At 39.7% G+C, this 23641-nt stretch overlaps 2 protein-coding genes across 2 annotated transcripts; one reads left to right on the top strand and one right to left on the bottom strand.

Annotated features, from left to right (window-relative positions):
- Positions 1–13499: 13499 nt before the first annotated feature.
- On the bottom strand, positions 13500–15265 carry LOC121179621 (adenosine receptor A1-like). Its single transcript, XM_041034555.1, has 2 exons — positions 14857–15265; positions 13500–14728 (listed from the first exon to the last, which is right to left on the bottom strand). Exons 1-2 carry the CDS (start codon positions 15183–15185, stop codon positions 14080–14082), a joined length of 978 nt encoding a protein of 325 aa, XP_040890489.1. The 5' UTR covers positions 15186–15265; the 3' UTR covers positions 13500–14079.
- Positions 15266–17014: 1749 nt separating this feature from the next.
- Positions 17015–22990, top strand: LOC121179485 (adenosine receptor A1). The gene is made up of 3 exons (XM_041034373.1): positions 17015–17176; positions 21026–21348; positions 22354–22990. Exons 1-3 carry the CDS (start codon positions 17015–17017, stop codon positions 22988–22990), a joined length of 1122 nt encoding a protein of 373 aa, XP_040890307.1.
- Positions 22991–23641: the final 651 nt, after the last annotated feature.

Genomic DNA, 23641 nt, shown 5'->3' with positions numbered 1-23641 from the left:
GGGTATGATGATGATATTTTAGTTCACCCATGGGTTTAGTGCTGAAACAGCACGTTGGTGAGGACGTGAACTCAGTGGCACTGTACAGTCGGGTGAATCATCAACTCAGGGCCCATATCTCAGGAAGGACAAACAATGAAGACGAAACAGGAAAATCTGGGTTAAATTAACCTATTCCCAAGGGAGGGATTGTTCAAGGAATGTGGACGTGTAGAAAAGAAGACAATGGCAGGAGGTCTCCTCCATTCATTATAAACGGAAAGATGCTATTCAGGAGCAAAAACAGTCTCTCGGGTTGTAGATAGAATGAAAGCCACAGTCTCAACACTGATCCAACAAGGTCATATCCTGTTTCATATGCCAAATTTGGAACTCTATCTGGGATAGGTTATAAAAGGTCACGCAAATATTGTTAATTAACACAGAAAGTATACAGACACACAAGTGGCCCTTTGAGGCCAAAATGCTCATGATACAACAGAAAATAAAATGTATATAAGTGTGAAAAATGAAGAGATACGGCTCTTCAGAGTCATGAAGTCAAATCAAAATCAAATTGACAAAAGGCAGTACATTGAGAGAATGCAATTCAACACTTTTTTCATGGCCATACTGGTCAAAGAATGACGGAAAACCAGTAGGGACAGTAAGGCATGAGATTATTGTACATGAATTACTGTACATTTGCAGAAGAATTACAGAATTATTTGGCATTTATATCACTTTTTTCAGTTCTTCCCTGTTGAATATGATAATAATTACTAGTAATATAACTGATAAATTGTGACCCAGACCCAAAACCATTCTTTAAGTTTGTTTTTAAAGTTTTTGATAAATTGACACTAGCTAGCTACAGTGGCTGGCAGTAGCAGCACGGTTTACTCATGGTGCAGATTGAAACTCCACAAAACAGCTGCCCACAGCCCACAACTACATACAGAAGAAATGTAAGACTTTTTAATAACTTCAAAGACCTTTCTCTGAGGCAACTGAATTCAGAACTTTTAAGACTTCTCAAGCCCCTCAGATACCCCGGTATTACACTGAATTCATTTTAGCTGACTGTATCTAATGAACTGTCAACTGAGATTAATTTTCTGCTGCTGTCTCAGGAGCTAAGGTTTCAAGTTTCTGTTCCTCTCAACACAAAATTATCTGTATTTGTACACACGTGGTCTTCATTGGACCACCAGGGTTGGTTGAGTGAGAAGATAAGAGACAATGCTGAAACAAAAGTTCCCCACGAAGGATGAAGCAGCAATGTGCCAAATCTAATAAAGAGCAACACTCCTTCACTCACAGGCCTCTCTCTCCTATCTCCTCCTTGTTAATAAAATCCTCCCAGCTAGATAATAGGGGATCATATTATGGCTATACAACAGATAGTGCATTACCTGGTATTATTGACCTGTAAAAAGAAAAAAAAAAAAAGAAATACACAATGATATGCACAATGGACAGCCAGTAGGTGATGACACCACAGCTGCATTGTAAGCAGACTTCGACCCTGCCTCTACGGCAGACTCCTGCCATAGAGACTATTAAGGCCGACTCAGTTCTCATAGATTAAAAAGCACAGAGGCGGTCGTACATTCTCTCCCACAGATGCATATGATATCGAGCATACGTGTACCTGATTGCAATTTGGGGAAGACTGGGAGAGCTGCGCAAGAGCATTGTATGTTTTGAGCATGTTTTTTTTATATACTATGGGCACAGTTTGTTGTATCAAAAACTGGAGGAACGTGCTTCTGAATAGTACTCGGTGTTTGTTTTTTGGCAGCTGTCTGCATGTACAGTGAGCTGCTCCAAAAACAACAATGTCTTGGGGTTTTTTTAACCTTTGAGAAGAGTCAGCTGTGCCTCGTCATTTTCACAGATTACAGTAGGTTGTGTGATCTTTGACATGCTTCCCACTGCACCGATATCTATGTTAAGGGTCAGTGTGTTTCTAGGGTACAGACAAGAGTAGTTTACAACTTTGCATGGATGAATCCAGCAGGGAAGAGGCTGAGATTTGTTTAAGATAATTCTCGACATGAAGAGGCTTTACAGTAATTTACTTACTCTTGGAAAATGAGAATAACACTGGGGAGGGTTAAATTGCTGTGTGTTGATGAAACCATTCTTGGATTTTCTTAAATGTGATCATAAACCTGCTTTTGTGCACTTTCCATCATTAAGTGAATTACCATTTAAAACTACTGTGTGTAAAAGTTGCATTGAAAAAGAAAAATAACACAGATGGACCACTATAAAGTGTCAAGAAGGAAGCAATGTGGAAAGTTAGAAGACAATCCCCGAGCCCCTCGGAGCAGAAATAAAGCCAAAGCAGCCAGAACCTTGTGTGAACTGTAACACAAGCAGCGCTGAGCCTCGTGAGAGCTTGACACACATCTGAAATGGAGGACAAAGTATCCAGGAAATAGTGCTGCAGCTTGCATTTCCTATTCTCTGGGTGTCTGTGATAGAGACCAGCCTCCCCGGTGTGATCCAGATCACCGTGAACGTCAATCCCTAACAGATGAACAGATGCCTTAACGATCGAGCTGGCACAAGCTGGCATTACCCTGAGAGCAGAGAGTAAAAGTCCTGAGAGCGGTCACTGCCCTGAGTCCCAGAGAGAGAGAGAGAGAGAGGGGGAGAGAGGGGGAGAGAGAGAGAGAGAGAGAGAGAGAGAGAGAGAGAGAGAGAGAGAGAGAGAGAGAGAGAGAGAGAGAGAGGGTGGTGGGAGAGAGAGCAAAGAGCCAGCACTCCCCTAGCAGACTTGTCCCCACCGTTTTTCTGAAACAGGCAGTGCTCTTTTGAAACGGTGCCAGTGGAGGCTGGTCCAAGCCCTTGCAGCTGAAACTTTTACAAGCTCAGTGTTTGCGAGCAGGAAGAGAGGGACACAAAGTGAGATTTGTAAAGGGAGTTTGCAGCTCCTCTGCTCTCCCCTTCTCTCCTGTTCTTCGACCTGGCTGAGATGTCAGCACAATGATTCACGTTTGATTTCTTTGTTCATTTAAGCTACAAGTTCTTCGAGAAAATGCACAACATGTTTTGGAAAGAAGACCGCAAGAGGAGGGAAACGATTTAAAGTATATACAAGGATATAATTGCTTACAAAAAAAAGAAGAGTCAGTGACGTCACACAGGAAGCTGTCTTGGATATTGCCTGAGGAAAGATACTGATGGGTGTCCATGGCACTCAGTGGCGTGGAGATACTTAAGTTGTGTCCTTTTCAGGACTTGTACATGGGATAATTTCTGTGATTTTCATTTCTTGGTGATGATCCACATAAAGCATTATCTTTGGATTAGATCATTCTCGGAGATCGACTCTGCCCTTGCCCTTATTTTCACTTCAGATCTCCATGACACACTTTGTGACTTGAGGAAGTATTGTGGTAAACAACTAAACCACTCGTTTGGTGTGTTGACAGCAAACACTGGTTTCCATTCACCATGACAGTCAAATTAAATCAGATCCCCGGTGGTTACCAATTTCTTCTATCTCCTGTGCAACAAATTTGAATAAAAACACAGGCAGGTGCAGAACAACTAAAGATGTCCGGAATGACTACCGAAAATGGGAACTGTGAGGCATGTACTACCTGGGAATGATGCCAACTGCTGACAAAAGGCTTCACTGCACGGCTCTGAGAGAAGCCTTTAACTCATTTGCTCTGAAATGCTTCAGGAGTATCACTGAATTGTTTGGCCAACTGTAGATAAATCTATCAAACCGTTTGGCTTTGTTACAAGACAGCATGTAAGTACTCACTTCTGATTCCTCTACCCGAGCTTATTTCTCTGTCTGCCTCCCTCTGTTTCTTTCTCCCCTCCCAGCCACTAATCCTACAGTCAAGTGAGTGTCTATTTGATGGCACACAATCTACAGTTCATGTGACTGCACCCCATTATTCGGCGAGTATGCTCTGTCAACGCTGTGATTTCGCCTCAAAACAAAGCTCAGTCTACTTCAAAATTGATTTTATATCTTTAATAGGAGCGTGTAAGCAAAATTTTGTGACTTCATGGTTGCTTTTCGTGTCTCCCTTTCTCCTTGCTGTCTCTCCTTCTTGGCAGCGGGGCAAAAGTGGGCAGGGAGAGAGGAGGGCATGGCCCAGAAACTGCTCTCAAGCCCCAGCCCCTGTTCGAGTGGGGTTGCTTGCTGGTATACTACTCAGCCTTTCCCTCGTCTTGCAGGCGAAGGAGAGGGATGTGGAAATGCATTCTTGTCTCCTTTCTAACCCGCCTTTTTTTTTTTTTTTTTTTTTTTTTTTGGTTATTGTCGCCACCATGGCCTTCTTTTCGGGTGAGCACAAGCCTGAACTATACAAAAAAAGTCACCTCCAGGTATTTCTGATTTTCGATTCTGCTTCTGTCTGGGCCTTGATACTCCTCTTTGTACTGAAGCCTCCCTTTATTTGTGTCTGTTGCACTTTTACACTTCTTTTACTGTCACCTTCCACACTGTACATGTGTCTGCTTTGCTTGCACCGAAACACAATGTTTAAATCTCCACCATTTTTGCTCGACTGAGACAAACCGGGATTTTGTTGTAATGTTGCTTCTTGGACTAAATGTATTAAAAAATAGTGACCGAATGATTTGTATATCGTTATAGTAATGAGCCATTTACATAGCGATGTTCGATAAAACACATGCCCTATGTAAAAAGCAATTTTAGTGGCTGTGTTACTGCCTATTAAAGTACAGAATTGTAGTAAAAAGCAACATTTAGATATAATTAACAGGTCGGGGCCTAAAGACATTACAACTCCAGTGGCTTAAACAAATAAACTTCGCCCCATCAAAGCTTCAAATAGGAAACTCTGCGAAATAAAAGCCATTTTTACTAAACATGTTGGTTTCTGTGTTGCAGGATTGCAACGTAGGTGCGAGAAATCTGCAACCAGAGGCCACATAAAAATTTCCCTCAGCTGTAGTGTGGCTATTATTAGCCATCTATTTTACCACAAAAATGAAAAAGTATACCACACAGGTGGAATACGCATCTTTATAAATATATGGTTTCTATATCATACAGGAAAACTGTATCATCCCTGAACTGCTTTTGCATGCTGCTGTTTGACAGACCTGTTCAAAAACCAGTATGAACCAGATCCCTCTGTTGCAAGCATTGTGCTATACATGAAGGGGCTTGTATTGTAAGATTGCAGGGTCTCGGTTTCAGATCAAGCTTTTTTGGTTCGTTTGAGTTTTTTTTTTTTTAACCACGAGAAGCACAGAAGCTATAAAAACATTAATATCAAAATTAGTTACATGTATAAAAACAATGGCTCTTTTACTTTAACAATTTAATCTCTTATATGAAACAGATTTATTGCAAACTGACCTTGCGCACATTTGGCCACATTAGTTGCTGTGTAGATATTTGTGGTTTTGTTTGCATATAGTTGAGTCAGCTTTTGGGTTTGTGTTTGAGTGTGTGATAACGACAGATCAAGGCATACTGTACTGTACAGAAAGGGTGAATGAAGAAAAAAAGGGGGAGGGATTAGGGAGGATGGGCAGAGAGAGAGAAAATGAACTTATTTCCTCCTCCCCCCAAGTTCTCCTCAGATGAACTTGCTATGCTGCTTGATGACATGTTGTTTGGAAAGCCATATCCTCTGCTATTTGCGTTTCTCTCCTCCCCATGGTTAGAGTGACTCTGTGGTAACCAGGATCAAAGTCTCTCTCTTTTTGGTTGTTGTTTTTATCAAGTCATACTGCATATACACATTAAGCTCTTCCTGTTTGTTAGCAAAACTCAATCATGGGCTATAAACAGCACTTGATCAGACTTTTTTTTTGTCCATGCCATATCACGCAGAAAAACACTTGAAACAATTCTGGCACTGAACAACCAATGAGCAGATGTCAAAAAATGCACACTCCGTAAAAGCCATCCTGAGAATAACATCTGAATGGTCCAGATGTTCCACCAGTATTAACCTATGTGGAATATTAGATTGGCAGGTTTCCCGTGACAGGATAGAGCGTTCACAATAGTTCACTAAGTAAGCTTTCAAACACTCTCCTGTGATCATCGAAACTTTCAGGCACTCGTATTGACATCAAGGAGCTAACTTTGATTAAAACAAACCATAAAAAGTACTTGCAAAGACTTTTTTTCTCCGCAAGGTCTCTTGAGAATGTCTCTGTGTGTACAGAAAGATCCATCTGTTGCACTTCACTGAGTGCTAAGTACAGCAGTATATGGAAATTACATACGGACCCAGACAAAAAAGGAAACTTCCACAGGCCATAACAAAATATACACCAGAAATAACAGTCTTCTCCCCTCATCACCCTAATAAAACATCATAACATAAACAAACCCACAATAGAGCACTTAAAAGCACTTCAAACAACATGAAAATACTGAAAAAGTAAAAGTTGTCAGCACCAGCTTTAGCACACCAGCAGTGGTGTAAAAGTTTATTTTAGTCCAGAATCTGTCATTAATGCTCAATTATCCCTCAGTGAAAGTTATTAAAAATAAAATAAGTGATTAACATAACTATAATAATAACGGCAATAAATGTAGATCGGGTATTTGAAAACCAGTTTAGTATTATTTTGTCTTGCCCGAGGACGAACCTGACACAAACTGCAAATAAAAAAAAGTGTTTGTAACGTAGAAAGTGCCCTTTGGTGTTGCGGTATTTTATGTTGGTCCGTTTCACTCCATGTTTACACATGAAGTAGAAGGGATATGAGTATGTATCTTATCTTAAAAGCAGCACGGTAACCCTGGCACCTGGCAGACTACATCAAATTCCACACCAAATGTACTTCATTTGTGTGGGCCCGCACAAATGAAGGGGGAAGGAAATAAGATAAAAACAAAGAGATAAAATAAGATAAGATAAAACCTGATGCACAAAATGATGCTTATTTTTTGGAAGTCTTGGATCTTTCTTATGAAATAGTGTATAGTTTTACCAGTTTACCGTAAAATGACCAAAATCGATCGAAGGATGGGAAATCAGTCTTTGAGTTGACTGCTTCTCGCTCAGTCATGCAAACCGTGACAAGGACTAAGGTCAACTGTACACTGGTTTGTATTAAATGGTTACAAACAAAAAAAAAAGACTGGGAACCACTGGTGTAGACTAAACAACAGTTGCTAACATTGGAGATATGCCAATATTTTCAACTGGATTTTTAAGATTTAGTATTTAAATTATCCCCCAAACTCTTCATATGTAAGGTTTTAAAAGTGCTGATCTGACTCTTTAAAGGAAAATGTAGTTTCAGAAAGAAATGCCACAAAAGATGAACAGAAAGTAAACACCAAACAGGAACAATGCAAAAACAAAGAAACGACTTTAAACTGAAGAGATGACTGTGGTGCTCCACAGTTCCCTGCTATATCTGATATCTCCAAAAACTGAAAACTGAAAAATTTAAATAGGAATTAACAAACAATAACTTATTCAACAGTTTAAACCCCTGACTTTCCATGAGGATAACAATGTGAGTTCAACAAAAAATTTATCAGTTCTCCCTAAACTGAAGTTTCTGCAGGTATTAAGACTGCCTCCACACATGAAAACTATATAACTGTCACATACTCACTGCCAATCAGTGTGAAAACATACAATATGGACAGACTAAACAGAAGCGCTCTTCTGGATTCAATTTGCAAGTGCTTTTTCTAAGAAAATATAGGGGACAGCTCATTTATTTGACGCTTCGCTGAAAGTAGAAATAATTTGAAAATTATGCTCTAGATAAAGCTGTCAAAGCCACTACTGCCAGTGAAGATGTATGGCAGACTGAGTCGGCGTGCCAGATGGACATAAACGCCTGCTGACCTGAGTTTATTAAACAGGATGCTTCACAGATGATGAGATTCAACTGAAACCTCATTCAAAACATTACCACTTGTCCAACATATGGACAAAGTCTGCTTATGGAACAGTGGACCTTTCCCTCGACGTGTGAACACCCCGCTCACATAGTATGAACGCTGCACTAAGCATCGGGTAGCTATGCCACCATACCTTCCTGTGTGGTGTCATACCTCTTTTCTGACATGGCATCCTCTCATTGCTTAGCTGCCAATACTCTCCTCCCCCCTCTCAGCGGTGGGTTCTGCCATGCTGCATCCACGACATCAACCCCTTTTTGTCTCATTGAGATTCAGCTTGGCACGCAGACAATGCCTATTTCTTGGCACCAAATATTGGAGACAAGCGCATAAGAGAACCAACCTCAGTCTTTTCCCTCACAGTCGTCCCCTGAATTCCGCCGATCATCATGGACCAACGCCAACTTGTAATGGGTATTCTTTTGTGCCTTCGTCTACTAAATTTTCAGTTTGTTCGGCACCTGGGCATATGAAATCAAGGATATCTTTAATAACGTTTACCACTGTAAGACGAGGAGAGCTGCTCTGAGCATTTCTGGGCATAACAGTGAATGATAGTGTCTGCGATATGTTCTTTGGCATGTTGACTGTTCCGGTACTTGTCATGGATTCATAACAGTTTTCCTTCGTTATACTCTGCAACAGAGAAGCCATTTTCCTGTCATCATCAGCTTGGGGATATACTATGAAAGTCAAACCATTACTTCCGGCTTTAAGAAAATAAAACAAAAAACAAAGCTAACAAAAAAAGAAAACCCATTTGCTGTAGTACTTGGTTGCAAGCTTACCCACGCAGCCATATGGAGTCTTAACGGAGGTCAGTGTTTACCTCTAGCTTAGCCTCAGTTAAAAAGGTTGATGAACAATCACTAAAAGGATATTTGGGGACAATCAAGGTAAGAATGACTAAAAAATAAAAAAAATCAAAGAGTGCCTGTTTGCATGTCTCACTGGCCTGTGGTTGCAAAATGTATTCCACTACTGAATCACAACTTCTATCTAAAGTTATGGTAGCAGTTTAGCTTTTTTTTTTTTTTTTTTTTTAAATCAGCTCAGGTATGAGAAGTCTGCATCAGATTGGCCGCTGATAAATTTAATGAAAGAATCTGAACACTTCATGTTGAAGTGGGATTATTCTGAGAAACAGAGATGCAAGTCACATCATGTTAGATAATGCAGTGTGGTGCTGTGTGCTGACTGAAGAGACAAGAGATTTAAAAAAAAGCACATAAGATACTGAAAACAGGAAGAGCAACTTCTGAGTTGTATTGTCTTTCTCTGTACAGAAGGTGTCAATACTACGGATAAGTTAATCCACAAGTTATTTATTCTTCACTAAGGAACCACGCAGTAATGACAACAAATTTTGTCCACACAACTTTTCCTTCTATTAAAAGCTGAATCCAGTCCTGCTTTCACTCCATCCCCTCTGCACTGGTCAGCCAGTTAGAAGAGTTTGATACCATTTACCATCTAATTAATTCAACATCTCAATTAAGGCCTCCCGCTCTCTGATGCCCTTGTGCCTTTTCATTCTGCCCCAGTGAGCATGGCCTGGCACCAAGGCCGCGCAGCCTGCCAAAACATTTCAATCACTGTCGGCATTAATTAGACCAAAGAGGAATTCAGAATGTTAATGAACTGCCCAGCCGCTTTTCAGCAACCATGGTTCACATGCTAATTTATGCAAAGCGTCCTAGCCCTTGCATGGTTTGACCATTGCCGTCTACCATAACAGTGTCTGGGCTCTGTCAGCTCAGCCAGAGTATGGCTCTGTCGGGGCCCAGGCAGCTCTGCCCAGCTTGTGTCCCAGACTCTGGCTGGCACAGTCAACAGACTCCTTTTTCAATGGACTTGAAGTGGCTTTCACACTGAGCAAAAAGGGCAATTTTCTGAAGTCAAACCTTCAGCTTCTCTATTAAAACATCTTAAACAAAAATCACTGACATTTGTGAATCAGCAACAATCAACTCTAATTTATGAACAAGCAATTCCTTTAAGTCAGTTTCAACATCTGCTATACCATTTGGGGCAAAATAAACAGTCTTTCTTATGGATGGGGATCTGGAGGAGGAGGTAAAAGTTAACAGGTTGCAACACAGATGTTGGGTATGGCTGCCAAACAACTCCCTAAAATGGCCGAGGTACTGCCATTTTCCATTTTCCCCCCCTTTGCTTTGCATTAGTTTCTGGTTGTAGGGACAGAAGGAACCAACCTGGGGAAAAGACGAGAAAAGACCACGTTTTAGAGAAGCATAGGCACTAATTCTTGGCACAGCTGCCCTTCATTATGTTCCAATTTCTCAGTGTGAGTGATTTTTCCACAACTTGCAAACACTTTGTGTTGTGACCGCAGTGTATTTGGACCTCAATGTGTATGTCATTAAGAAAGTTGCATTTCTGTTGTACATGTCCAGTGTATGCTGATGTACAGTATGTCCATCACCTGTCATTCGTAATCACTGGACGGATACTTTCTATCACTGGAGGGCTGTGTATAACCCTGGTGAACCAAGCCTTTATTTTACAACCCAGTCTACACTGTGGTGCAGTCTAGAAAGGAAATTGCTCCTAGAAGGTAATTCCTGATAAAACTGTTACCAGACTACCTCATTCTATGGTGGGGTTGTCATTTGAATAATGTAGTTGAACGGTATGTACTGTATGTGTGCATGTTTTAACTATTATTTTGGATGCAATGCTGTACATTACAATAAATACCCAAATTCTTTAACAGCCACAGGAAATTATTTGAAAGTCTATTTAGGAGGTGTTTCTGTGATGCTCTGCTACTGAACACAATCTGAATTTACTGGATGTGGTAAAGTCTTTACATCTCGTCCACTACGCAGACTAAATATTACGTTTAACCGTTGTTTGCCCCTGGTGGATACTGACATTTAAAAACTCACTTGCTCTCTCTTTGTCTCACAGTTCGACCGACAACTTTCCACCGCTACCTGCAAAAGTATCTGTCCTTAAGGCTGAGGTAGTAGATTGAATAGTTGTGGGGTTTGTGTCCTCCCTCTGAGATAACTATGCAATCTACTGTCTTTCCTAAGGAGACAGGTTTATCTGCTGTGATGCCAGTGGCCTGTGTGCGCATAAGAAGCTCGACGGATAAAAGAACTCATGGACTGAGTAAATTCAAGAGATTGCCCATTCCTCACCTCTGGGAAAGGTTGTAGACACAACAAAGACTTATATATGTACCTGACACAGTGGTGGTACCGTTGTATTTTAACAATGTTTTCTTAAGTTAGTACATATTGTGTGAGGTCTTGTTTTTAAGGGCGCTGTGCTTGAAGTTGAGCCTAGCAAGGTGAGGTAGTAGGTTGTATAGTTTGTGGGATGGAGTAAATCCTACTCAGGTGATAACTATACAGTCTATTACCTTCCTTGAGAGGTACAATGAGTGCCTGGAATGAAGCTAACTCATACTTACCAGATGGTGAAGGAGCCACTCTGATGCCACCTTGTGGCCAAAGAGTATCATCACTCTGGAAATGATCAAAGCTTTGGGGCCTCTCTTTTTTTTGTGTATCTGGAGCTTCACAAAACTTTCAAAAGGTGAAAATAATTCCCAGCTCCTTTTGGTCTAAGAGTTATTCACAAAGCATTTTAACATTCAAAGTACATACTAAGTCTGAGGGATGTTAGAGGAAGACCAGAAGACTGTTAAGTCACAAACACTTACTCACAGTTATGTATTATATAATAATGATCATCTAAGCTATATTTTGATGGCCATTTAATAAGGATTCAACTTGCTCACCACCAAGTCAAAACAATCCAACAACACCAGAGATAATGGTTTCAATACGTTTGTCTGACAGGTGATTACGTGCACCTGTAAATAATCATCAGCTACAATAAATACATAAAACACAATTTAATGACCTTTGCTGGATTGTCTAGTAAAATCGGTGGTATATGTAGAATTACAACATCGAAGTATGATTAATTGTTTGGTTAGCTGGGAAAAATATAGCACACTGATGGTATTTGATGCCAGACAAGTTATTTAACAAGTTAATATTTTAAATTGTTTCACATAGAAAATCTGCAATGCAGTTTATAAAAAATATAAATATGAAATTTATCTGAAATTACTTTGTTGCTCACATTCCTCTGTCACCCACAGCAATACGGTCAGTGCCGCCTCTTATCTTAGGTTAGGACTTCTCTTTGTTCTTTACTCAAAGTTGTTCTCAGCAGCTTTGTGAATTGCTCTTAAGAGAAAACTCTTACACCGGCACTTTTTGTGCCATTTGGGAAAACTCCTTGTGGTGTGATAAGATCCTCTGTTAATGTAGTCCAAAAATGTGAACAAAAAATAATCAATGAGTGATATAATGTTTGTGTTTGATGTATTGGTGAGAAGGGCCATAAGTAAAAAGCGGTCAACATTCTTTGAGTAAAAGTTACAAAATGCGCGTGCCTCTGTAAACCCAGCGTGTGAAAAGCTAGATATTAAGCTGCACGGTCCTGTAAAAGTCAGCAACTTGTAGAGTTCATGGTGCACTTTTATTTCACAAAGAATGCCCTTTGGAAATGCATAGCCATTTATAACCACAGTCAGATTACAGTATTGATAACTGATATTTCTTTTGAATAGCTGCAACAAAAGAGTCATAATCTAAGTCTTACACATTTAGAAACAGGAAACAAGGCTTTGAGGTTTAAACTTCTGCAATTAGACCTTTGACTCATATCACATATAGCTTTATGCCATATGGAGAGTTGCTTAAAAGTGCATTTGTACTAAAGTAGGCTAAAGAAATTAATTTATGATACATTTTGCCAGGCAACGATGGCTCGTAAATATACATAAACTATTTACAACAGGCAGAAAGTACATACCCACGAAAAACTGCATTACCCGTGTGTGCAAGAGAAAAACTGAGCTGCACATCGCTTCTTAAAACCAGGAAATGGAGAAAGGAAAGAAATTGACTAATAAACCACTGGCCTGCACACATCTGATAACAAATCTAGTGAACATACAAGCTAAACAAATGAGGAACTAAAGCTGAATTTCTGAGAAACACACACCAGGGGAAAAAAAACTGATGAAAAATTGCATCAATCTTTGAATTAAATTGATGCACCTTTTAAATCATGAGCATACATCAGTAACTGTCCCGTCACTGCAACAACTTACTGATAAAAGTTCTGCAGATATCTCATTATAACACTGTTTCATATGTAAATTACAAAAATAAAAATAATCCAAAAACACAATGCATATTAGCATAGCAGCCAACAGCTTCCATTTTAAAAACAATTACAGGTTTTACACTGGGTGTGTTCTTCACTTTAGCAGATGTGCATGAATTTTGACAAGTACTTATTTCTGAGATTGCTTGTTAAAAATGTAACAAATGCATCAGTTATTACAAACCTGTACAAATAATAAAACCAGTATATTGTTTGCTTGTTTTTTCTTTTTGTTAATGGTGTTAACAACTGGTAGTTGGTCATGTATGGGTGACACTGTAAACATACTGGCCACAAAATCTGAACATGTGTACAGCTCTGCAAAAAAAAAAAAAGATGCTAGCTTTTAATACAATATTTCAAATGTTAAAAAATTAGATTTTTTGTAGGTTTATTGGACTTCATTACACTGTATAGAGGTTTTCTAAGTGTACACATGGTGCATCCATATCTCCAGCAAAATCAAAATGCTTCAGATGTTTGAATCCATCAGTTTATGTGAACAGACCCAATGTTCATATGTCTTGTGCAAAAATTAAAAAACATCAATGTAATTACCCAGACCAAAGACAATTTCAGTTCAAATGAAAATGAGGAACTAAAATCAGAACGTAAAATAGCAACAGTGATACGAAAGTTGGTGTAAAAACAAATGCTTTTAAAACAAGCAGAAGGTGCCCTTCTCCTCTTCTTCCTCCTTTCGCAATACACAGGCACGTGCAACCTAACCCACATTTACAGGACACGTAGCCACACACAGGTTCCTGAACAAAAGAGATAACAGATTTCTTGGTGCAAACGCCAAGATTTGTTTACTGGATCAGCACATGCTAATACCAGCTTCATCAGTTAAAATGTAGCTTTCAGATTTCTGTACACTTCAAATACGGTAACTGACTTTCTTTGTTTCTCACACAGTGTGAACATGTTTTACAATGTTCAGCTATACTCAACAAACAATAAAAGCTTGGTCCTTAGTAACAAACACATTAGACAATATCGTCTACACTGTTAAAGTTACTGCTGAGATTGTTGTCCGTTGTCTGGCTTGACTGAGATGCTTGATTTTCTTCACCACATGCAAAACACTGTCTCCAGATCTTCAGGTATGCAGCTCTAATCTTTTGTATTTTGAACGCATACACAACTGGGTTTACAGCTGAGTTAGCATGAGAAAGCAGAATGCCAACATGGACAACTGTAACTGGAACAGCCTCCATCCCTCTAAAGTAAGTAATGCAGTTCATTATGTGTAGAGGGAGCCAGGACAGGGCAAACAGGGCCAGTACCAGGGACAGAGATCCTGCCAGCTGCTTCTCTTTCATTAGGTAGTTCTGACACTTTTTTTGGGCACCACTGCCTGGTTTCTCTCTAAGGGATCCTCGAATGGTACAGAATATACAGCAGTACAATACAGTCATAATCACCATAGGTATCAAAGTGCAGAGAAAAAAGTTAAAGTAAACCATGTATGACATGTCGATCACTTTTATAAACTGGCACGTAGAGTTGATTGACTGAGACCAGCCTTCATGGTTGTACCACCCAAACATGGGAGCAAAGCTTAGTGGTACTGCAATAAACCAACATGCTGCTACCACAAGCCACGAATGTCTACGTGTTACAGTCCTTTTGTACCTAAAAAGGAAAACACTAATCATAAATGTAGTCAACTGCATATAGAAAAAATACATACTACAAATAGAAAATATCCTGAGGACATTATAGTGATGCAAACCATCTAAAAAAAAAAAAAAAAATCATACCTGAGAGGGATAAACACCCTGAGGTAGCGGTCCACTGCAATAGCCACAAGACACAGAACTGAGACTAAAGTCAACAGGATGACCACACAGCTGATGAAGAGACAGCCGTAAAATGAAGTCCTCACTCGTCCATCCACCAAAACAGCCATCGGTATGGCTACACAGCCAACCATAAAGTCAGCAACAGCCAGAGAGACAATAAGGCTGAAGGTGGGCAGGTGAATGCATTTACTGGTCCACAGAGCCAAAATAACCAGCATGTTACCCAAACAGCAGCTAATAGCAATGAGCACCTCCAAAACCGTGTAGATAGTTTCCTCCACACTCATTGTGTTTCCTTTCTGGCTGTTCGATGGTTACGAGTGTTGCGGCACTAAATGTGAGTCTGAATATGCCGTGCCATTTTAAAGCAGATCTCAGTCTTGTGAAACCTTTTGAGGAAGTCCTTAGCCACTCGGTTTTTTTGTTTGTTTTTTGTTTTTTTTCTTTTTGTTCTGATGACACCCTGTAAAAGTTTTGTGCAAGCTTTGCATGTGCATTTTCTGTAAGGATACAGACATATATATATTCTTGCCCTATTACAATGAGGAATTAAACTTTCAATGCTGTAACATTTGAAACTGTAGGCTTTTGCAATAAAATTGGAGCCTTCACGTTATTTCTATATCTATACAATTTCCTAGTCAGTTACATTAATCCTAGAGATACCTTTTTTAACATCAATAGCATATATAGTTTGTTTTGCTGTTATTTGTAATGGTGGCGGTCATGGTATACACTGATTAGACTGATCGGAGCATATGTCAGCTAATGGCATACAATTAAGGTAGATAAGAACATTACTGACATTTGAGACTTCAGTATATCTAGAAATTGAATCAGTAATAAAAATCTGTTCTTCTTTGTTACTTCGGTTTAAGAGAAAAACATTGTTTTTTTATATATATATATAAAGAATACCTTCACCAAAAGCCACCACAATTAACAACTACCTTAACTTGCTTTGGTTAAAAACAATTTTTAGAACCCTTCTGTGCTTGCCTTCACCAAAACAGATTAATCTTCCAGGAATTGTTACCTGACAAACACTACCCAGTCACAACTACGGTATGTTGTCACAACCCAGGCAGTTGTGACTTCTCTTCATTATGGACAACACATGTCCCCACAGAGTCGTGGTTAACCAGCGGAGCACGCTCAACCAGAGACTCATCTTTCTGCAAACCTCCATCAGTACTCTGCAGTTAAACTTCTGTCAATTTACTGTTGACCCACGTTACACTTTACATTTGCACACGGTGGTTAATTTACTGTAAAATTATCATTAATCTACTTTACAGCTTTCCATTTTTGCACACTGGTCCATACGCTAAGTCTGCTTTGCACATTACTTTTCACTTTTTGCACATTTACACAATTTCTACTACTTTTCTACAATTCCTACTTTTACTTGCCTGTTTTTCTTCTTCTTCTCCTAAGCGTTTTGGTTTAACCAAGGAGTGGGGACAGCATCTCATGGTCTTAAATGACCGTGAAAAAGATAAAAATGCATAATCATGAAATGCTGATGCTGATGTCTGACACAACAACTAGCAAGCAAAAATACAAAAATGATGACAGCTACAGTAACACAAGGAACTAGGCGGTTTCACTGAAAATGCACTCCACTGAAAATGAAAATCTTTCGAGGTGACAGACTGGCAGGCACTCTGTGAGCCCCATGGTGACGACACTGATGGGCTCACTGAGTGCATCACAGGATACATAAACTTCTGTGTGGTCACCATTGTCCCAGCCAGGACAGTCAGCTGTTACCCAAACAACAAGCCGTGGGTAACAAGGGACATCAAAGCCATTGTGAACGACAAGAAGAGGGCGTTCAGAGCTGGCAACAAGGAGGAGGTGCGGAAAATACTGGTAATCCTGAAATCCAAGACCAGAGCATGAGGAACATCACTGGTTACCAGCCACAAGAAACGACGGAGGAGCTGATGGCAGCGTGGAATGGGCAAATGAGCTGAATCTGTTTTTTTAACTTGCTCTCCCTCATCTCCATATGAAGACCTCACTCTCACCTCCTCCTCTGACTCCCCTGACTGCACTCAACAGACCCAGCAACCTTTAGAATTACAGGCCTGTTGCACTGACATCACACATCATGAAGACTCTGGAGAGACTCATCCTGAAGCAGCTCCAGCCTATGGTCCAACCACTGTTGGACCCCCTTCACTTTGCCTACCAGCCCCATCTTGGAGTGGACTACGCCATCATCTACCTCCTCAACCAAGTCTACACCCACATGGACAAGCCGGCGAGCACTGTGAGGGTCATGTTTTTTGACTTCTCCAGTGCATTTGACACCATCAGGCCGACACCAGCCTCCAGTATTTTTCTTTTTTTTAGTAGTTTATGTTTTTATTGCCTGAGTCAGAAGATCCCAAACACACTGCCAGAGTGATAGAGAACTATCTTCACCAAGGAGAAGAAGAAGAAGTCCTGCAACAGATGGTCTGGCCCCTAATAAGAGCCCTGATCTCAACACTACAAAGTCACTGTGGGATCACATGAAGCGCCAGAAGACACTGAGACAGCCTAAATCCGTCGAAGAACTGTGGCAAGTTCTCTAAGATGCCTGAAACAACCTATTTGCCAAGTACCTTGAAAAACTGTGCTCAAGTGTTCCGAGTTAAAAGGCAAAGAGTGGTTGCAGCAATTACTGATTTGATTTAGTTTTTTTCTGCTTATTATATATTGTATGGAGTTAACTGATAAATAAAACAACTCATAACCTTATTTTAAAAGCATCATCATTTTTCCCCAGGTGGCTAACAAAAATATTACAGCAAATTAAGATGCATACCATATAAATCCTAAAATCCATTCAGCTCAACAGAAGGGAAAAACAATTGTTTTCACAGTCACACACATGGTGTATTTTAAATCTACTGACCCTACAGCTGTCTGTGATGGCACAACATTAGCAATTAGTTGCCTAGTTGTCTGGCTGGAAAAGCATTTAAGTGATATGTTATCACATAACATCTTGCTAGCAAAGCGTGGTAACAGATGAACTAAGGATAAGGTAAAGGAGGGGCGTTTTTTAGATAAGAAACACACTGGAGCCAGTTAATGTCAAACATGAAAAATAAGCTCTCATTAATTAGCCAAAACAACATGTACACAAACACAATCGTTAAAACTGTTTAATAAAATGAAACCAGACTCACCACTTTGCATTGATGTGCGCAGGCGACCAAAAAAAGAAAGAAACTTAAGCGAGATAAAAACCGCAATTAGCAGTGGTTAACCCCAAATCTGCACCACTCGGCTACTTCCTCCAGGATTCACCAAAACCCGAAAATACGGCGGCTATTAACGCGGTTTCTCTTACGCAGTTTACTTTTTACCATCTCCATGAGTAAAGCGTCCACAACACACCAGGTGAGCTACTGCCCTGGCGTCAGGTGCATGTATGACGGGATGCGCCATGCGTGTACGGAAGGCACGGAGGCACAGTATTGGGAGGGGTGAGGAGGAGTGTGTGTGCATTTTTTTTTTTTTTTTTTTTTTTTTTTTTTTAATTGGGCCAAAGATAGCAACTTTATTCCCCATCCAAAATCAGCTGCAGCAGCTCAGCAGTTTGCAGCAAGAGCGTTCATTTGTTCACGGCCTGACAACTTTCACAATTTATTCTGCATTGCATTAATGTTCAGCGACACAGCGATAAATGTGCACCTCAGAGGAACCTCAAAGTTTGAGTGAGATTGTTCTGTTGCCTTTCTGTCGCGTATTTGTCCAAAATTGCTCAATGCAGCTCTAAATCCAGTGACCAGACTTTTTGTCTTATTTAGACTGAGCTTGCGTAAGAGTCTCTGGCACACACACCCCTGTCTGTACCATAACTGCCTTTGGCTTTACTGTTTTGCTTTTTTGCATCAATCTTTCCTCAACACATAAGATGACTAATGGCTCCAAAAATGATAACTTCATGTAAATCCAGTGCCACACTGTATACAACAAAATAAAAATCATACATTGTTTGAGTCGTGCAATGGTGAAATATTCAAATAAACCAGTAAAAGGATAAATGGACATGAAACGATCGTGAACATGAACATTATCTCATGAGCACCACTCACTGCCATATAGTGAATTGGTCTGTACATTTGCTGTAATATTGAAAGCCACTCCCTGTTTTTTGTTGCTCTCCATCCAGCCTGTTCATTTGAAAACATGTCAGTTTGTAAAAATGCACCATCAATTTCTTAGTCATGTTACATTAATTTTTAATATAAAAACTGATCTACAACAAGAGAGGGTTTTTATTTCACTGGATTGATCCAAGAGGAGAAAAGAAAAACAAGCAAACTGCAACAAAGAAAGGGATGAACAATAAAAGTACAAGATATATTGTAAAACTGATACAGTGATTGCTTGGGACTGCTAATTCATATACACCAGGACCACAGCTCATAGACAGTGTCCAAGAACAACATCCTGAGTCATCGCTTTCTTTTAAAAAAACATAAAAAAGTTAAGTGATCAGACTGAATATATTTACAGGCAGATACTGAATATGCTTCCTCAAGCAACTGCAGACCATCACAGTGATTGCTTGCTCAGTGATACTTTCTGCCAAAGCCTTTTCATCCTCAGATGGATAATCAAATTAAGTTTTTGTAAGTAATTGAATTTTTTTTTTGGATCTTTTGGATCTGCCTGCAGTTTAGCCTGTAGAGTCCAGATTTAGAAAGGTTGGGTTTAAATTGTGCGGAGAGCAGAATAAAGAATAAGAGATTATTTGGGATTATTATTTGAGATTATTATGGGAAAAATATACCTTTGAAACTAAATGCAAGCCTGTGAGAGAGACACTAAAACATTTATTTGTGGTTTTTACAAAACAGCACTTAAATATGTACATTACAGCATCACAAATGCTCAAAAGTGATAAAAGAATAAAGTTTTTGCACCAGGTGGACAGAATAAAATTCTAATTGAAAGCTTAGGCTCAAACTGCTGTACTGAAAAATGCTTTTACTGATGTTTATGGTTGGAATAAGCGACCTTAAGTCTGTCATCACATAACTTCAATTAGCCTTATGTCTTATGTTGCATTATTTTAGTAGAACATGAGTATGAGTAGCTTAGGCAATCAATAATAAGCAAAGACACTTCAGTCATATAAAAGATGATGAATCCTAATAAGTATCGATCCACATGACACAGACTAAAGGCAAAGAGTTGGAACCAACATTCATTACAGCAATAAAATCTATATATAATTGGTTTGTATTAATAACCTAAATTAATGCTGTGTATTATACATATTTCTTTCTTTTAAAGAAGCAGTTCAGATTCATTTTGGGAAATATTCATATTTGTTTTCATGAGGAGAGATAGAGTTAGCCACACTAGTAATATTTTAAAATAACTATGCGTTGGAAACAAATGTTTTTGAAAAAGATTCCTTAAGTTTTAGTTAGAAAAGACACGTGACCGAGACGTGTACTGAGCAGGACATTTTCTAGTTGAGAATTAAACTAGTCAGTGTTGTCTGATGAACACATTATGTAATACTGACACTATTTCTTATTCTCATACTGATATATTTGTAATAAGATAAAATCAGCTCTAATGCACATCCACCATCAGTGGAGCACATGTTATGTTGCGCAACCTTATCAAACTGCATCCTGAGTGTCATTACACAAAGCCCACAGTTCCTCTCAAAAACCACACACACAGACACACACAAACAGAGTTAATGTGTGCAAAACTATTGCTGCAGGGTGCTGCAGACGGCAAAGTCCCTCCCCTCGATTTTATGACTCCTTTTTACAGACTAGTGAGAGAATGAAAAAGAGAGCGTGAGTGTGAGGATGTAGAAGAGGGTTGATGCACTGATATCCAGTCTTGTGCAGAGCTTGAACTATATACAGAGGATTAATTGTTCAGCATCCTTTCATGAGCCACTCATTGTGTAAATGCGGCACAAAGTTTACTTTTTTTCAGCTAGAAAATACACAATTCTATGCTGAGGCAAAACCCAAAGTGGAGAAGTTTCAACCTCCAATTTTAATTTTTTTGCAATCTGAGCAAAGGTAAACAAGATCTGCAAGTACTGAAAATGTCTTCCTGCCTGGAACCTGAAACCAATTGTCCGAAGCATGTGGACATTATGTACATCTCCGTTGAGACAGCTATTGCCCTGGTCTCTGTGCTGGGGAATGTGCTGGTGGTGCTGGTGGTGTGTGTGAACCGGTCTCTCCGCAACACCACCTTCTGCTTCATTGTGTCTCTGGCCGTGGCTGACATCGCTGTGGGAGTTTTGGTCATCCCTCTGGCTATTATCCTCACTCTGGAATTTAACATTCAGTTCTACACCTGCCTCTTCCTCTCCTGCCTGCTGCTGATTATCACTCAGAGCTCCATCCTCTCCCTGCTGGCTATTGCTATTGACCGATATCTCAGAGTCAAGATTCCCACCAGGTAAGGAACTGTTTTAAAACCACTTACACTCTGAATTGCATCATTTGGTGAACTCGTGATTTTGCCATAAGCTGAGGGAAAGAGAGGATGAGTTGGTTTGGCAAGATTGTATTGGCTGATGGACGTTGTGAGGTCATTAAAGTATTCATAAGATAGTTGAACGTATGTTTATGCTAAAAGCAATAAAATATTCATAACTGTGAAGTAGATGAACATTATCTCTTACTGGTTATGATTGCTCGTTCCTGTCGATTAGAGGCTTCTTAATATGATCTAATCTCTTCCCACTCTGATATGTGCTATTGATGTAAGTGGTATGTATAGAATAGCCTGATTCCACTAGAATTCAGTCGATACTGCGTTACACCATGTGTCTCTTCCCATACAAGTCAAATTAACACAAAGAACTTACCCAAAATTTGAAAACTGCTTTGGGCTGCTATCGGAAACAACATGTTGGTAACAGTCACTTAATCGAATGCCAAAGCCTCTTAACTTTCTGATAAAGCTACTTTCTAAAGTTGACCCAAAAATATTCTAGAACAACAAATAATTATAGCAGTAGTCGGACCAATAGTCTGTGTCTTACTCCTTTATTGGTCTTTGCATCAGAGGACTAAATGTCTACTTTTATCCTCAAGAGAGTCAGTCACGAGGAGGTGGTTCTCAGTGTTAATGTCTGACATGGCACCATATATCGTTGCCTGGTTTAATGCAAATCAATGGGCTGCACATCAAAAGCTTTTAAGCAAATTAAAATGTCTCCTGTCTACCCAAATGACTGACACAGGCACAGTTTATTAAGGGATTTGGCAGTTGCCCACACTACTTTTTGTTTATCAGTTGGATTCTGATGTCAAGAGCTAGCACTTGGGATAAATGCTTCTGAACAGTAATCCGTGGATAGGTATTTGTTCAAATAAATACTGTTACAGTAGTATGAATGTGTGCATTTTGGGTGACCGAAAATTTTGTCTTCATGTCATGGCCAACATACCTGTACAGGTACAGCATCATAATGACCCAGAGGAGAGCATATGTGGCAGTTTGTCTGTGCTGGATCGTCTCCTTCCTCTCTGGATTGGTTCCAATGATTGGATGGAATAACTACAATGGCCAAGAAAACTACAACAATTCCAGCGAGATTTCCTGCAAATTCACCAGAGTCATGAGGATGGACTACATGGTGTACTTCAATTTCTTTGGTTGGGTGGTGGTACCCCTGACCATAATGATTGTTCTGTATGCAGAGATCTTTAGGGTGATCCGGCGGCAGCTTAACCAACGCGCTGAGGCCACTTGTGATGGAGACAGGTACTATCGCAAGGAACTGAAGCTGGCCAAATCCCTGGCTTTGGTGGTCTTCCTCTTTGCTGTGTGTTGGCTGCCTATACATATTGTGAACTGCATCGACTTCTTCTGCCCAAACTGTTCCATACCCAAGCCTGTCACATACATAGGGATTTTCATGTCCCACGTGAACTCAGCCCTTAACCCAATGGTTTATGCATTCAGGATAAAACGGTTCCAAGTCACGCTATTCCAGATCATTCGCCGTTGCATGCTGTGTAAACCCACGGTGCCCACCCCGTGCCCCACCGACACTCCAGTCATGACAGATAAAGTGGATGGAAACCGGTAATGAGGACTGGAGTATATCTGTGTACACTGCTTACAGAGAGATGGTGCAGTAATGAGACTCGTGAGTTTGCGTAGTATTTGTAATATCAACCCATTCACATAGGCAACAAAGCACTTCACTAAGTCATGGAACAAATTACTTTGACTTATTTGTATTTCTTTGAGTCAGACCTTAAGAAACTGAGCTGGCAATCAAGGAAAAAATAATATCCCCGTCATTCTGCATTGTTTTGTTTTCACTCAACAATTCAATTTCACTCTTTCTTAACTGATTCATATTGAATTATAATATATATGTCACCATAATAAGTAATATAACAAACATTTCATGTTCAAAAAGCTTGTCTGTAAGTTCACCAGAATAAACATGCATGCTGCTTCGTTTAATATGCTAATCTTACTTCTCTTATTTCACATTTAAAATACTTTAAAGAAATTTTAAACAAGACTGAGAGTCCACAGCTCTGGCAGCAACTCTGAGTGCTTTGAGCTACATGCTAACACTATCAAAATGACAGTGCTATCATGCTGATACAAAGCAAGTATAATGTTTACTATGTTCACTTTCTCAGTTTATCATGTTAACATGCTAACATTTTACAGTTAGGACTGAATTAGTTTTCAGGTGTTTGGAGGTAAGTCAGTGCAATAT

Source organism: Toxotes jaculatrix, chromosome 3 (assembly GCF_017976425.1).
Source record: "Toxotes jaculatrix isolate fToxJac2 chromosome 3, fToxJac2.pri, whole genome shotgun sequence".
In the NCBI taxonomy this organism is placed as follows: Eukaryota; Metazoa; Chordata; class Actinopteri; family Toxotidae; genus Toxotes; species Toxotes jaculatrix.
This window is presented reverse-complemented; position numbering and strand designations above follow the sequence as displayed.

Coding starts and splice junctions, on each gene's coding strand:
- LOC121179621 (XM_041034555.1), bottom strand. CDS start 15,185: ATGAGTGTGGAGGAAACTATCTACACGGTTTTGGAGGTGCTCATTGCT. Junction 14,729..14,856: donor AGGGTGTTTATCCCTCTCAG/GTATGATTTTTT, acceptor TTTCCTTTTTAG/GTACAAAAGGACTGTAACAC.
- LOC121179485 (XM_041034373.1), top strand. CDS start 17,015: ATGAAGACTCTGGAGAGACTCATCCTGAAGCAGCTCCAGCCTATGGTC. Junction 17,177..21,025: donor TGGACAAGCCGGCGAGCACT/GTGAGGGTCATG, acceptor AATTGTCCGAAG/CATGTGGACATTATGTACAT. Junction 21,349..22,353: donor AGAGTCAAGATTCCCACCAG/GTAAGGAACTGT, acceptor ATACCTGTACAG/GTACAGCATCATAATGACCC.